Source organism: Malus sylvestris, chromosome 16 (assembly GCF_916048215.2).
Source record: "Malus sylvestris chromosome 16, drMalSylv7.2, whole genome shotgun sequence".
NCBI classification, from domain to species: domain Eukaryota; kingdom Viridiplantae; phylum Streptophyta; class Magnoliopsida; order Rosales; family Rosaceae; genus Malus; species Malus sylvestris.
The window spans coordinates 4495973-4512695 of NC_062275.1; the positions used below are offsets into that span (position 1 = coordinate 4495973).

The 16723-nt window shown below is 36.6% G+C and overlaps 2 protein-coding genes and 1 pseudogene across 2 annotated transcripts; all 3 read right to left on the reverse strand.

Moving 5' to 3' along the window:
• Positions 1 to 68: 68 nt before the first annotated feature.
• On the reverse strand, positions 69 to 8929 carry LOC126607270 (protein SHORT ROOT IN SALT MEDIUM 1). The gene is made up of 21 exons (XM_050274805.1): positions 8790 to 8929; positions 8553 to 8639; positions 8079 to 8276; positions 7008 to 7298; positions 6800 to 6900; positions 5894 to 6565; positions 5747 to 5792; positions 4993 to 5085; positions 4859 to 4914; positions 4575 to 4692; positions 4241 to 4452; positions 4086 to 4149; positions 3798 to 3971; positions 3176 to 3203; positions 1932 to 3070; positions 1735 to 1809; positions 1512 to 1586; positions 810 to 1418; positions 650 to 691; positions 475 to 537; positions 69 to 377 (listed from the first exon to the last, which is right to left on the reverse strand). Exons 2-21 carry the CDS (start codon positions 8619 to 8621, stop codon positions 288 to 290), a joined length of 4215 nt encoding a protein of 1404 aa, XP_050130762.1. The 5' UTR covers positions 8622 to 8639; positions 8790 to 8929; the 3' UTR covers positions 69 to 287.
• A 1364-nt stretch (positions 8930 to 10293) lies between these two features.
• LOC126607295 (uncharacterized) lies at positions 10294 to 10836 on the reverse strand (annotated as a pseudogene).
• Positions 10837 to 10982: 146 nt separating this feature from the next.
• On the reverse strand, positions 10983 to 14170 carry LOC126607272 (exocyst complex component SEC15A-like). Its single transcript, XM_050274807.1, has 2 exons — positions 13955 to 14170; positions 10983 to 13436 (listed from the first exon to the last, which is right to left on the reverse strand). The coding sequence occupies exon 2, from the start codon at positions 13430 to 13432 to the stop codon at positions 11063 to 11065; it is 2370 nt and encodes a 789-aa protein (XP_050130764.1). The 5' UTR covers positions 13433 to 13436; positions 13955 to 14170; the 3' UTR covers positions 10983 to 11062.
• Between the last annotated feature and the right edge of the window lie 2553 nt (positions 14171 to 16723).

Consider the following 16723-nt stretch of genomic DNA (forward strand, 5'->3'; position numbering starts at 1 on the left):
GTAGATATTTTGAACTACTCTAAACAACGAAGAGGGAATTTGAATTCGGATGCAAAAACTTCAGAAAATGCAAGGGAAACAAATTTAATTGTAACATTGAAAGCCCCATCTTTAAGTTCATTCCCTCCTATCCTTGTGAGAAATCGTCAAAGGAAAATATACAAAAAAAATTCGGAATCCAAATGGCTTAAAACCGCAAATGTCAGTCATCTGAACGAGCTCTCTGTAAAAAAATGTGGCCGTCAAAGGAAAATACAAGAAATTTGGAATCCAAATAGCTTAAAATCTCAAATGTCGGTCATCCGAACGAGCTTTTTGTAAAGAATGTGGTCGTCCCTCCCGGTGTTGCTCTCTAATAATGCACTCTGCACAAGTTCCTGATGCAGAGAAACCAAGCATGACTAGACTGTCAACGGAAATAATACGAAGAAAGAACTGAGGCAAAAAACGTAAAGAAATTCACATGATTCTCACCTTGACATCCCTGTGGGAGAGGAATTTTCCCAAGTTGTGGATTATCAATCTCATATCTTCAACCTGAAAAAGTAACCAAAACAATTCAGTTCTCTCGCTTTTATTTTTCGGTAAACAAATCAGTTTTCTCTAATAAGACCACAAAACAATATATGCACTGAAGATTGCATCTTACCCTGATGTAGCCGACTTGATTCCTGTCAAAGAACCTAAATGCCTGTTTCAGATGGAAAAAGAATAAAAAGCAAAAGGATGGGATTAATGCATTGATCGAGGGAGCGCAACTGTTCACAATCGAACTATAATAATAAAGGTAGAAAGCTTCCGGAAGATACCTGCAATAGTTCCTTGTCAACAACCTCTTTTGCCTTGGGAGTTTCTTTCTTACCTGAATCCACCTTCCCCTCTATTCTTTCACCTGCATCTGCTTCGTTCTTGGCCTTTGTTTCTGCAGCCTTCTTGTTATCTTGTTCCTTGACATTTAGTTCATCCTTCTCATTTCCAGTCACTGGATCGACATTGCTCTTCCCCTCTTCACTGTTCTCATTAGAGGAGTGATGTGGAGGACTAGCATCCTCCATTTCTTCATCTTCTTCTGGATCTTCCTCTGGGTCTTCTTCTTCTTCTTCATCTGCTGTAGGCTCCATCTTCACCTCACCGACATGATCAACAGAGCTATTATCTTGGGGAACTGTTTTTCCTTCATCTTGTTTCTCGCCACCTGGCTCAGATGAACTCAACGTTTCCGATGATTTAACAGCCTGGTTCTTCACAGGGAGTTCATTCACTTTAGGGTGCTGAGCAGGTGATTTTTCATCATTTTCTTGCTCGTTCACTTTAGGGCGCTTAGCTGCTGATTTTTCGTCATTTTCTTTCTCAAGTTTTTCTACTTCTCTTTGCCTCTTACGTTGGTTTCTCTTGGTCACAAATTTTATGCGCAACTTCTGAAAAAACAAACTACATAAATGAGGATACTAACGTCACCAAGAAAAAACATTAAATCATATCCGTACTCAGATTAACTGTGTCAAACCAACCTGTAGAAATGTCAAAAGACAACACCCCATCTGATATTGAAGCATTTCATAGAGCGTTTCACCAAAAAGTGAAAGCTGAAAAGGAGGAGGGAAAAGGAAGGAACAATTAGCTCTATTTTGCTACAGGCATAATGAGAAATTAGCAAAGAGAACACGGATCCAAAAGGTCGGTCATAGAATTAAGGCAGACATTAAGACCAATAGATGCCATGAGAAAACATACCTCAAAACTTGATTCTTCAATGTCCTTGTCGGTATAGTCCAATAGCAAATCAAGTGAAAGTGATGACGAACGAAGCTGTTGCCAGATTAACTCACGATTAGAAAGAGTGAGCAACGAATAATAGATGAGGTTAACATGCAAATATAGGTAATGCATACAGTAAACAAACTGTACTATTCAGGCTATAGTAAACCTACTTTAGAATCCTTGTTCCACTTTGTTTGTAGGATAAATCCAGGGTGTCGAGGAGTTTCTTCAGGCTTTCTCTCTTTCATCTCTTTATTTGATTTGCTTTTAGAATCATCTTTCCCATCTCGGTCTTTTTTCTCCTTCTCCTCTTTTGATTTTTCCGCATCTTTCAACTTTTTCTTAGGAGCTTTTTGCGTGTCTGTCGCAGTCTCCACTTTAGTCACAGAGCCACTATTCTCACCAGCTGCCTTCTCATCTTTCTTTTCCTCCTTAACATCCTTTGCATCAGCTTTAGCTGAATTGGCCGCATCAATTTGCTTGTCACTGACTTGTGTTTTTGAAGCCTTTGGTTTAGAAGCAACCTTTTTTTCTGTTTCTACAGCATCGCTTGCTGGCTTTTCTACATCTGCTGTTTGCTTCCCCATACTATCATCTCCAGCAACATTTTTCTCATCCCCGTCACCATCTTTCGTACTCTTAGCAACCCCTTCATTCAGTTCAACACCAGTGACCTTTCTTTTAGGTACCCTCTTAATTACTTTCTTCTTTACAATTGTTTTCCCACTTGTATTTGTAACACCGCTCGGTGGATCAGCTTTCTCCTCAGAGCAGCTGGCATCCTTCTCATCTTTGACCTTTGGGCCAGTATTATCCTCATTCTGAGCAGCCTTCGCCACTGGAACCTTTTTAATAACTTTTTTCCTCACAAAGGTTTTCACTGCTGCAGGATCAGCAGAAGGTTCCTCCTCTGGACCAGGAGTCTCCGAATTACCTTTCGTTCCTCCTTCACTGAGACTTTCAGGCTGCTTGGTTGTACTATCATTAGTTGACTTACCAACAACCTTCTGTCGGACAACCTTCTTTATAATCTTCTTCTTCCCAGTCTTCACAGTTCCCGTTGTCTGAACTTCGGCAATTTCTATGTGTTCCTTTTTATCCTCAATCTTGGCTTTGTCTGCTCCAGTCTCATCTTTTTTCTCAAGCTTCTTGTCATTCACATCACTCTTTCCTTCAGATGCATTCCCTTTCAAATTATTACCATCTTGCTCCATTTTCTTAACTTCTTTTGCATCTCCAGTGGATGCAGACTCTTTCTTTTTATCGTCTTTCTCAACTTTTTTGTGTTTTGATGGTTCCGTTTCCTTGTCTGAATCAAAAACCAACATAGGTGTGATGATAAACTAGATTATTGATGAACATCAAATCAAAAAAATGCAACATCATACACAACAAGAATACAAACTCCATTTACCTTGCAGCCCTTCTTTGTCCCGTGACCTCTGAAAGAACAAACATGCTAGTGTTAAAAAGCAAGTAAACAATAAGCTGGTCATCCTAAATCCTGTTGTTAAATGTTTTGGGAAAATAAATAAAAAGAGACAATATGATACTAGAAAAGCATTTATGGAGTGTTCAAGAGCTTCAGTCAAAAAGAGTGGTCAAGAAGACCATGCTGTTGGATGAAAGCCCAAAAGTTAATAAAAGCATTACTATAAGCTTGCATCCTCTGATCCTATCATTTTACTTCTTATTTTCCATCCAATGGTTAACAACATGGCAAGTTTGCTCTTAAAAGTACTTTGACATCAAGTTCTCAAATGTGTGTGTACCAATGATCAGCAGCAGGGTTTACAGGTAAATATAGGATTCCATGTAGTTAATCCCAAAACAATTTTACTAAATCTTCTTAATCAGCAGTAGGACCCATGTTTAAATAGTTCCACTGTAGGATAGCATGATTACATCATGCTTGTCATAAATGCTAAAATAAGTAAATACTGAAACAAAGAAAACATATCCCAAACCATTTTACCGAAAATAAAACTATACAAAATCCAGGGAAACTGCAATTTCAAACAATAGAAGCAACAAACCTCTCTTTTCAAAGAAAGTTGACGCTCTCTTTCTGCAACAGCTTTCTTGTGAGCAAGCCAGCGGTCTCTCCATAAATCCAATGAAGGGAGACATTCAGACAAATCTGGGACAAATATTACAGTCACTTCTTTATGGCTAAAGAGTCCATCATTACCAATTCTGTCATAGTGTATCTGCAAATTTCAGATGGAACTGACGAATTAGTCATGAACTAAAAACCTGCAAAGTTAAAAGGCCTTGCAAGTGGAAACTAGGTAACTATCATAACCATTACATGCAAAAATTACCTCAAGAAAACGATTCCAGTGCTTGCAGTTCTGCAGATCAAGTTTAGCAACATCCTTTCCATATCTGCAAAGAAAAACTCATTCAAACAAATATAAAAAAATACTACTACTCTTTGTAATCTGTATCTTTATAACAGATAACAGACAGCACACACCTTACGGCAGTTTGAATCAAAGCACTATCATCAACTGATGGATCTCCACCATCAGCAGGATTCCATGGACCACCAATTGCCATGCATGAACGGTCCTTTTTGAGAACGGCAAACCTAAGGATATTGCAGATGTGAGATATGCGATCATCGGAACCTCTTTCAGATGACAGCTCTTCCAAAGCATTCCTGCTAAGTCCGCTCATCAAGATAATCTGAAAGGAGAAAGTAAACAACAGAAAATACTGCTCAAGCAAAACAATCACTGCTATGGCAGAAACAAAATAATAAGGTGGTACAATTACAATTTCACTCAACCAACATTTTAGTGGCTTACCTTCGCATTCCACACTATATCTCCACGTCTTGACTTTTCAGGTACTTCAACCAACATTTCAGTGACTGGCTCTGGCAGCTTAGCTGCACCATCTTCTTCAACAAAATCATGCTCAAAACTGTGCCACTCAACAAGGTAGTACAATTACACTTTCATTCCTTCTAGTTTCTTTAAATAAAAAATTAATGTTCCTCTTTTTAAGACACTTCGGGATTATATATCCTAAAGCAGAATAAGAACTCCAGAAAATTAATTAACTGACACAGCTTCAACAAGCAAATTACCTGACAGGTGTATGGATAGACAGTTGAAGGTTCTCCCTTGGCCAGTTCACAACAACCTAAAACAATACAAACCTCACTTAAAGTATGTACTTAACTATGTGTCCATAACCAATGAATGAGAAATGAAAACATACCTTGCAGAACTCTGAGGGTATAAAGAGTCTGGGATATCGCTTATCTATGGAAAGATAATCCCTTTCTACATCCATCAGACTGGTCGAGTAAACCTGCAAATAAATAACATTGTTACCAAAATGATCGAAACCGTAAAGACATTTCAGGTTGTAGACAAACCCTGTAGTTTACACTGAATGATCAGCCCACATGTTAAAAATTCTTAGACAACTGTATATTTCGTTTGCAGAGTTCGATCGGTTTTTGTTGTAGAAGGTAACCTTCTTCATTTGCAACAGCTATTACGGCAACTGAAAACTATTCACCTTTATCTAAGATCCACAAAAACTTATATAAGATGATTTGGTGCAAGCTCTGGATTAAATTAATCCAGAAACTCCAGAATCAGCAATGGTCTCCAGGATGAGGAGGAATGTACAAGAACAAGCCCACAGACAGGAGAAAGAAGGTGTAGTGAGAAGATAGAGGTGCCAAAGAACATGGTGGAGCCAACTATAAACAATAAGCCTAGGAAGGCAGAAATACAACATTTGCACATAGAGCCAAAAGACAAAGAGGAAGCAAAATCGAAGAGAATAGAGAGGGGTTAAGGATACCCAGGAATTAAGAATGAATCCAGAACAGAAATAACAGGAAGCATCACGATTGAAACCACTGAATAACTCAATTCCAAACACAAGACTAAAGGCAGATTTGAAAGGAATATATTTTCAACATCATTGAATGGCTAAGCTCTTGCAGTGGTCCTTTTACCTTGCAGGCATAATCTCTCCTTTTATCTTTAACAGGTGAATGACGCCTTCAGCATAACAGAACACCAGGTTAGTTAGAAAGGCTGTGAGACAAAGAAGCTATTTTCAAGAACTAGAGCAGGACGCAAAATAAAACATCAAGATCCACCTATGCACAGCTTCATGATGTGGGGAATCCCTTCGTAAAGGTTTCCTCTCCTTTGCCAAAGAGGACCCGCGGCGATCCTTAGAAATAGAAACTCTTGGTGGAGTTCGTTCCCGCCTGGTTTCAAGTGCACGCTTGCGCTCTCGCTCTCTCTCCTTCACCCGCCGCTCCAAAAGACGTTCTCGTTCACGCTCTCTTTCTCGTTCACGTTCGCGATCGCGTTCGCGTTCCCAATCCTTGTCCCTTTCTCTGTCTCTCTCTCTCTCACGCAAACGCTCCCGACGGCGCGCCTCCTCCATTAGCTCAAATTCTTGAAGATAACTAGCCCTGTCATCCTTGCGTTCATCAATTCGTGGATGACCACCATGAGACAAGCTGCTCGGATAATCTGACTCAAGTGATGGGCCACGGAGCCCTTTTCCCGTGGCATAGTCCCTACCAGGAGGTAAGCTCACTCCATAACCAGGATTTGAGGAACTTTGTGAAAACATGAGATCATCTGCATTTCTCCGTGGAGCTGCCCCTAATATTGATGGAGCGGGTTGTCCGCCATATGAAGAACCACTAAGCATCGATAAACTCCGTGGGTCAGCATCCATTCTTCCTCCAAAAGAAGTAAGATCTTGAGTGGGATGACGACTAGCGGCACCCCTTGCTGCAAGATAATCAGCTTGTCTGCCAGAAATGTGTTGCCACTCAGTCTAATTAGAAATATATCACCATCTAGCATTGCTGTGGACAGACTCATTATTAAGATTCAGATGATTTTGTTACTGAGAAAGGAAGAATGACGTCCTCTGCTATTAGTTAATGGGGAAGGAAAACAAACTACTAGTGATAATAACTGATCATGAAATGAAAACCAAGTTCCAATCACAAATGTAGCACAAAATCAGCAGATAAAAGTACCTTGCACTCCCATCAAGAGAAGCAGACTGCAGTGATTGAGATTTGAGCAATTGTTCTTGCCGAAGCAGCACCGCCTTATCAATGCGATCATAAATCTCGGACTGTTGAAAATTTGATGTGGAAACAAAAAAACTAAAAATCATGACTTATTCAAAGAGATACAAAGAAAATAACAAATTTTCTAAATTAAAAGATGAAAATGCAAAACCTGATGTTGAGGACCAAAACCAATGGAATCGGCATATCGACTAGTTGGTTCACCTTGCAAGTCCATCCCTATATAAGTACTATGACGTTCACCATATTGCCTTCTGTCTATCGCTGGATACTCAGGGGCCTTTTCACCATACAATTGATCCCCTTTATGACCATACCTATGACTTGAAGATGTGATATAGTCACCAGATGAGAACTTTGGCGAATCTGTTTTAGCTGAGGCATAGCCACCACGACCTTCCAAAACCGATGGTCCAGAAGCTTTAGTACTCATTGAAGGAACCTATGCACAAAACTCCAAATCAGGCACCAGATGGTTCAACAAACACTTCTCCACAAATCAAATGTAAGCTTGGTTGGGAGAACTACCACATGACTCAAACAGCAATTTCCATGAAACCAGCCGTGCGAATACCACCAAAATACATTTAAGTGAAAAAAAAGGCAGAAAATTTAAGATTTTGAGGGACCGGGGTACACATTTAAGACATATAAGGCTTACCAAAAACTGGATGTGAAAAAAGCGAATGGACATTTAACGCATTGAAGGCTTACAAAAACTAGGAAAGCAGTAGGCGTGCAAATTACACTACCCAAGTCACTTTCCTATGGTCTTCTGTTATTCCACTCCACTTGTATGTGGGAAGTCTTAGGTTCAACTCCCGTTAATGGCAAGTTCGATACCTAATTATTACAGCAGGCCTATTGTGTGGCTTAACCCAAATCCCCTACCTCTTAGTGTAAAAAATATCATTTTATTAAAAAAACCAGGTTCAAAAACTGGATGTGTTGTCAGTATTAAATTTCAACTTTATGAAGATATTAAAACAAATGAAAATTTGATTTATGCTTTCCTAAAGTTGAATCAGAATAAAAGGAAAGCAGAAAGGGAACAGAAAGGAAAACTATCGTGGAGATAACTGTGGAGTACAAAGGTTATATGACAGGTCATAATGTTACGAACTCCTAGGTAGCCTATTCTTCTTTGCAACATGTATCAGCGTAAAAATAAAGCTCACATTTCCAAATACACAAACACGAGTTATAGAAGAAATCCACAAACCTGAGTTGCGGTGCTCAAAGCAGCTGAACCATAGAGAGAACTGTACTGTCCCCCATAATGAGCTGCAGCTGAAGGGAGAGGTCTATAGGCATCAACTTCCTCCGAACCACCTAACATTGATGTATGCCGCGAAACCAATGGAATTTGCGAACTCCCGTCAGTCGCTCCAACTGGATTTCCAGAATAAGCAGCTCCCAGCTTCAAATATCACAATAAATAAGAATAAGATCAAAAAAGCCCCCTCTTTCCGCATGCTTACAAAAAACACCCGAATGTAATCAATTGGACGAAGAACAAAACAACTTAACGGAAATTCTTAAAACAACAAAGCGAAACGAAAATTTCCTATAAGGGAAAACAAAATATCACAATTTAAAACACACCCACTAAGAATAAATACAAAAATTCTGTAAAAAAAATTCAATCCCATGAAATAAATGAAAATTATATAACAATTGAAGTGCATAGGCTTACATTTTGGCCATATGCAGATTGACCACCATATGACTGTTGACCGTACGCATTATTCCCTCTGGAATACATGACGTTTAGAGTGCAACCCTATTTCAAAATAATTGAACAAATTAATCAATTGCAAGAAAAATACGCCAATTCGAATTCTGTACGGAAAATTCTGGCCAATACGAGTAATGAATTTTCAAAAAAAAATGATTAATCGAATAATTAAAAGTATAAATAGATGAAACAAACCCTAGGGGCGACGATTACTGAGGGGCTGACGAACGATTGAAGCTTTCTGTGATGGAGCAAACGAAAACCCTGAATCTCTGATTATTCCGAAGACTGGAAGACGAGACTCTGTTATTTCGTTTATCCGGGGTTAGGGTTCGCGGTTTTGACTTTTGACCATACTTGGATTGGGCCTTGGTGGGTCGGCTTGTAATAATGGACGGGCCCAGATAAACTGGCCTTAGAGCCCTAAATGGGCCCGGTACATCTTTTATCATGGTTTGAAATTTATTTTAATTTGGGAAAAATTGCACATACGGAAAGTAATTTTTACACATTCTTATTAGTCCCGACTATTGATTATATATCGTTTATTTAATTCGATGATCAGAAATAAAGATGAGTGTGTGAAAAGCTAAAAAGTGCATAAAATCACTTTCCTTGTGGTAGTTGAATTTGTTCAAGTTTTGAAATTATCGGCTGAACTAAAAAAAAATGGATACTTTGGATGTGATCCCTAATCCTTAACATTCTTTGACTAAAACATTAATGATATTCAAAGTTTGATCAAAGTTCCTTGACTTTGTACACCTCATTATATTACAATTAATATTTATATTTTTATAGTTTTGACATTAATTGTTTGATATTTTATGAGATTTATAATCCTATAAATCTGAAATACCTCATTATAATACAATTAGAAACGGTTACAATAAAAAAATTCAAACATTTTGATTGAATAAATGGATAAAAACTATGTAAAAATAATAAATAATAAATAGCAAAAGAATGTATCCATAGTGTTAAAAAAAAGAGTTTTAACAAAAACCCTGCGATACTGTTCACTTTAACGAAAAACCACATTTTTTAAAAAGTCAAACCTGATATCATTCACTTTACCCTTTATTTTGTCCTTATCATTAAAACTCAAAGCTTTCAAGCCATTTTCATTAGTTTTTCTTTTAAAAAAATGGTACAGATAAAAGATTAAAAAATTATGAGTACAAATGAATTTTAAAAAAAATATAGGCGCTAAAAGAAATTAATACATAGGTACAAAATAAAACTAAAAGGAAAATACTACAAATTTTAAAAAAAAAATGCAAATTAAAAGTGGGTACAAACTAAAATATAAATATATGATACAAAGTTTAAGTATAAAACATAAATATACCATATGTAATTTTTCTATCATTGATTAAATATACAATGTCAAGTAATGGTGTACACATGAGCACAAACACAAATAAAACTTTACAAAATATGGGTACAAATTAAAAATGAAAAGAAAATTGGTACAAATTAAGAATAGGTACAAACTAAAAATAAAAATATATGATAAAAAATTTAGCCATAAATATAAATATACTAATTTTAACATTTTTAACACTAAAGGAATATATTTAAAAATAAAAATATTTTATTATTCAAATAATTAATTATGTTATTAATACCCAAGGACCTTGATCAAAAATTGAAAATAAATAGGATTTTAATCAATGGCGTAATAAAAAGAACGATGTGAACCTAATTTATCCTTAAATAAATGCCTCCAATAACCAGATGGAATTACAGACTAAGAGATCAGTTTTTTTTCTTCTTCTCGTCTTTCAGCATCAACCCCTGCTTGAACAATTGCATGGAACCCGGGATTGCAGCTCATTGCCGAAGAAAGCTTTGCAGAGTCTGAAGCAACGAAAGAAAACTAATGCTCACATGACTTCAAAGTTTAAAATCCATCAAAACTACCTCAAACGGAAGCAAGAAATCCAGAAGTTACCTTCCAAGAGAGGGAAAACCCGAGGCGGGTTGCAAGTAAACAGCCAGCAACCCAGCAAATCACACAAAGCAGAGCAGCCATGGAGCCAGCTTTTGCATCCAAACCGGCATGAAACACCGAACAGATTAAAGCCAACAAGACGCCAATGTTGAAATTCACAGCAACATGGTTCCCAAACACCCGAAATGCAGCAGCTTTCGCAATCAATAACATTTTTGTATGACAAAGAACTCTACTGCATAATGCACCTACAACAAGGCCACTATTTCTTTTCCCATACAACATTGGAGGGAAAGTAGAAACATCGTTCTAATGTAAAACAAAACTAACTTTCAATTAACTAGGACAAGCGAACGTTATTATATGAACATAACCTAGCAAGAAAAATTAGGAAAATCCCATTCATTTTAAGCAGAAACAAAAGACACCACTGGGAAAAATTATGTTATTAATCAAAGGGAAAAACAAATCTCCGAGCTCAAACGCAGAATGGAGAAAGATTTATAAAGTCTCAGTTGAAGTCCTTCAATCTTTTCTTAAGCACATCCATTGATTTCTTACGAGCGCTTTGCTTGTTATTCCTGTTTGAAAGGCTCCCGAAAATACCATCAGCAGAATCCTTCAATTTCTCACAGATACTAGCTACCTTTTTATAATCCAGAGCATTGTAGTTCTTCTCCCTTATCACAGGATTCATGAAGTTCTCTGGCTGACTGCTCGACAAAAGGTTTATCAGTTGTTGTGCTTCTATCAAGCAACCTCTAAAACTACCTTCTTTGTAAATTTCGCTCAAGCCGGTACTCTGAAACCTCTCGTCTGCAAAATTCTCCAAGCTCTTCAAATCATTGTTGATACCCATAACTGCATTAGCGGTGAACCTCTTGACGCTATCACTTAGAAGAGTCGACACTATAGTGTTAGAAATGTGATCGAAAGCCCCACTACCGACCTTGTACAAAGCATCCAAAGGCAAAATTTGTTGTGCTGTCGACATAAGAGTATCGAGGTAAATAACAACTTCATTCATATACTCATTTCCATTCTGTGGCATTTCCTCCATAGTCCAATCGATATTCTCTGTAAGTGCCATGAACTCATCCAACTTAGTGTTTACCAGATTCAGCAAAGCAAGATAAGCTTCATCCCTTGAAGTCTTTAGAACCACCTTAGCAGTTAAACTAGCTTGAGGCCTCTCAACTGAACGGATTGGGATCCCACAAAGTTGGGCTGCATGACGAAGAAAATAGTCACAAGCTCTTTCAACTACAGATATGTTTGCAGCAATCTGCATGGCTTGAGAGACACCAATGTTACCACTATGAATTGTATTGAGTATCACTTCATTTAACACATCTATCAAGAGTTTGTCCAAATACTTCCTCACAACATCGTAATAACTAGTATGTGCCCCATGAGACAAGTAATCTACAGAACCTTTGATGAATGATCTGACAATTCGACAGGTGTCAGGTACTGCAGAGGAGAATGGTGCAATGTATGGAAAAGCCGGTATTATATCTGATGTCTGTAGATTGAATGACAGGACATTAATTTCGTAGTCAGTGTCCTTTTTCAAGACCATCTGTTCATATGTATCATTGGCAATAACATTTGCAATTTGTTGACGACACTCTTCTAAAAGAAGCTCGTGGTACTTCTCTCGGCTCTTGTCAAGCGTTTCAAGAAGTGGTCCCACTTCATACCCATATTGTCTGAGAGTAGAGCCAAGAAGAGTCACATAATCCTTCACCAAGAGAAGGTGGGTTACTGAATTCATATGGGAGAATTGCTCCTCTAACAAAGATTTCATTTTCGCTATAGCTGTGTCCCACATTGTTTCAACTCGCTCAGCTAACAGTAGGCCCCCAGCAGTCCTCAATACCCGATCCTCCACTATGAAGTATCCAGCAATTTGAGCCAAAAATGTTTGGTAGGATTCAACAAAAGGCTGTGCTGAAGAGATCTGCAAGTCTGAATTAAGCTGCAACAATCGATTTCTATAGTAATATTCCCAAAACTGCTCTTGGATTCCTAGGCAACTTTGGATGTGATATGCCCTGTATAGAGGAGTCAAGTCAACCTTCAAAATAGATTCTTCATCAATCTCTTCGACATCTAAAGTATATGTGAAATGTCCCAAACCCGAAATATTCTGCTCCTCAGCTTTCCTTTGGCGTTCGAGTGTTTCCTCATCCCTCTGACGGACTGATGCAGCATGGCCTATTGCTGTTTGTCCAATATCCTTTGCAGAACTCCTTATGTGAACCAGCCATTCATTAAATTGACTGGTTACTTTCTTCTCAATGTGCAATTTAATGATCGGAATTCTCTTCTCTATAACCATTCTTAGTGTCCTGACGGGAACTTTCTGCAAGTAATTTTTCTCAATTAAATCCAACGTTTTCAAAGCTGGGTAAAACTGTCCTTCAGATATGTGTTTATTAAACTTGACACAGAGCTCCAACACCTGTACGCAGTTCTTGGACATTTTGATAGCTTCAGTCACATTCTTTTTTATTGAATAAGATTCAAGAAGCTCCTCCAGTTTAATCAACAAAGCACTCCCAACCTCCTGCAACTTGAAATTATCGCTAGAGAGCTCGCTTTTCAGCTCCTCGGCGTCCACCAACACACCACGAAGCTCGTCAACTGCAAGAATGAACTCCTCATAATGAGTCTTGCAGAGCTCCTCAATTTCAACTTCCTTCTTTTTCACAACATGCTTGAGCTGGTGAAGGAGTGATTCCGGCCTCCCCATCTCAAATGCGTGCCGGACAATAGGACCGAGGTCATCCCCATTCCCAATCAATGTAGCAAGAACCAAGTCCTCACCAGTATCCCCATTCTCTGTAGGAATTCTTCTCCTCGCTTTTGACTCCATTATTCTGAAGAAAAAAAAAACATAAAACAAAACAAAACAAAACACTTCGAAATCAAATTACACACAATGAGAATAAAATTAAGTAGAAAATTAAGATGACCAAAAAACACAAGCAAAGCTACATCCTAAATTAACCCTAATTAAGTTACCCAATTACTAAATCAGAAAAATAATCAGCAAAACAGGGGGATTTGGGGATTCTAAAAAAGGGGGCTAAATCCACATGAGAACAACAACAACAACAATAAAATCAATAAAAATGGAAACTTTTTCTTAATATGTTACAGGAACACTCTATTTCACCCTAACTATCGACATTAATCACGCAATCACAGCCTAAAAAGGTGAAAAATCGAAACATCAGTAAGAAAAACCAAGATAAAAACAACCCAGAAAAGGGAAAAAAAAAAAAGGAATTCAATCAATCAATCCAAAAAATACAAGAAAAAAACATAGAACAAAAAACCCATATGTATTCTCGACAAAATGTGAAAGCTTTGATTGTTAAAAGCGATAACTTACAGAGACAAGCTGTTTATTTTCTTCTTCTCCTTCTTCTTCCTCCAAATCTAACAACAAAAATACGATGACTCCAAATAATTATTCGGAAAAAAGAAAAGCAAAAAGCAAAAAGCAAAGGGTTTGCTTTTCCGTTGTTTTACTTTCTGTATTTTTGCTTTTCTGCGTGCAACTTTTGGAGCTGGGAATTTGCCATTCCGCAACAAAGTTTTCAACTTTTCATCTTTTCGCGATGCTACCTATGTGTGTGAGGTGGACTCCGGTGTCTTTGGTCCATGGAGCTTTTCGTGCACTCGGCATCTTACTGGCGGGTGAAAGAGAAGGCGGGCGGGCCATTCATTTCTGGGTCCCATTTGTCTCTCATTTCTCGACCGGCTTCAAATGTTTTTTTTATGGTTGGACTAAAGTGAAAATTTGGAAAAATTTCAAGGACTACAATGTCATTTGACCCCTTCTAGGCAACCACTTCATTTCTCTCGTAGCAACATTTCCATGTTTCATTTTTCTATCTTTACACATAAAAAAAATTATTTATGTAAATAAATAAATAAAATCATATAATAGATATACATAGACATATCCATAATAAGAATAATAAAAATGTGCAGAAATAAGTTTTCTTTAGGTTTGTAGCTAGAATAGTTTATAAGATTGGCATAACTCCTCATTTTAGTCTCAAGATTGAAAATCGATAGAAGTGGTCTTCAAATTTGTATTTCCTTAATCATTTTGATCCATTTGTGAAAAATCTCTGTTAAATTGAGAGTATTTTTGTCTTATAAACATTTAACGGAAATTTTTCACAGATGGTGGACAAATTCATGGACCACTCTATCGATTTTCAATGTCAATGACCAATCTCAGTGACCATTTTAACTCACTCAAGTAGTTAAAACACATTCACTAATTTTTTCTTAAAAATAAAAAAAAAATAGAAAACCTCGAAAAAGCATTTACTACATGCATGCACTTGAAGTTCTATAGACGAACTCTTCTTGTTTCAATATTGTTTGTATAAAAAAAATTGTATATAGTCATTTATTACGTAAGTGATAGTATCAATGTGATTAATACTACTAGTCGGAATACTTCAAGATAACATTTTTAATTTAGAGCAAACGCGAGCAAATATTAGCCATTCTCTAAATCGAATGACTACTTTTGACGTGTTACAAAATGCTTAACATAATCTTGATTTTTGGATAACCTATCTCCCATAACTTCTGGAGCTTAACATAATCTTAATTATTGGATAGCCATTCTCTAAGAAAAAGAATTCACTGCATTTTTTTTTTTTTTTAAATTAGAAAACCTCAAAAAAGCATTTACTACATGCATGCACTTGAAGTTCTATAGCCGAACTCTTCTTTTTTCAATATTGTTTGCATAAATTTTTATTTTTTTGTATATAGTTATTTATTACGTAAGTGACAGTGTCAATGTGATTAATACTACTAGTTCAAATACTTCAAGATAACTTTTTAAATTTAGAGCAAACGAGCGAACCTTAATCATTCTCTAAGTCGAATGACTACTCTTGACGTGTTACAAAATGCTTAACATAATCTTGATTTTTGGATTACCTATCTCCCATAACTTCTACAGCTTAACATAATCTTAATTATTGGATAGCCATTCTCTAAGAAAACTAATCAAAAGACCAATTATACAAATGAATACATATTTTATTCCAGTTTCATTTGCATATGCCATGCACATGCCATAACTTACCTCATCAACCCTAAGATTCTAGGACCCACAACACAAGCGTTTACTATATGTTATATTATATGTACCCTGCCATAATTTAATTTATTTAAAGTTATTTACAAGGTAGCTTGTATTTTAGGAAATTATTATTAGCACTCCAAAATTCTAATTTGTCGCTCCACACTTTATATAATTATAAAAAAAATAGACTTGTGAAGAATGTAGAATGAAATTTTTGGAATACTAATAACAATTCCCTTATTTTATTGGTATTTATATTTTCAATGTAAAGATGTTTCGAGATTAAATTCTTCATATCCTCTTCACTAATAATTATTAGATTGCCAAAAACTCAGTATATACGACGTTACTTTTTTTTGCAATGATTGTTGCAAACCTTTTGGAATGAAACTAACATCTTAGAGCAACTTCATCGTTGTTTATTGTCTTGGGAATAGGTAACTCAATCCACTCCTCCCTCTCCTCAAAACACTCCAATTCACTCGGGTAATTGGGTTCAAGGTGAGCCCGATAAAGAAGTTAGGCAAAAATCACCTAGCTCAACACCCTGCCTATGTGATGCAAGGCTGATGTCATCTCGATGTCAGCCACAATTTAAATTATTAAAAAATTTATAAAAAAAACTAATTAAAATATAAATAAAAAAACTATAATTCATTTCTATAAACACCTAACCATATTCTTCCACTTTACACTATATTTCAATATTTTCAAATACTTTCAACTAATTTTTCATTATTATTCAAAATTAAAAATAAAGTTATCTTTTATTATTTATAACATAAAAATACTAATATTTTAATACGAATTGCCTGGATATTCAGTTAAGGGGGGGGGAGATTTACTCGGGTAATTACCATTCAGTGCAGATATTTACTGTTCATTTAAAGATATTGAGTTACCTATTGTCAGGGGCTTTTACTGCACTGGAAGTACTCTTAAGTTAAGGACAATACCGATTTTGGATCCTTAACCTGTCATTTTCAAAAATATCTTAATTGACATGCATCAAACTCCATTTGTTGATCTTCCATTGAGTAT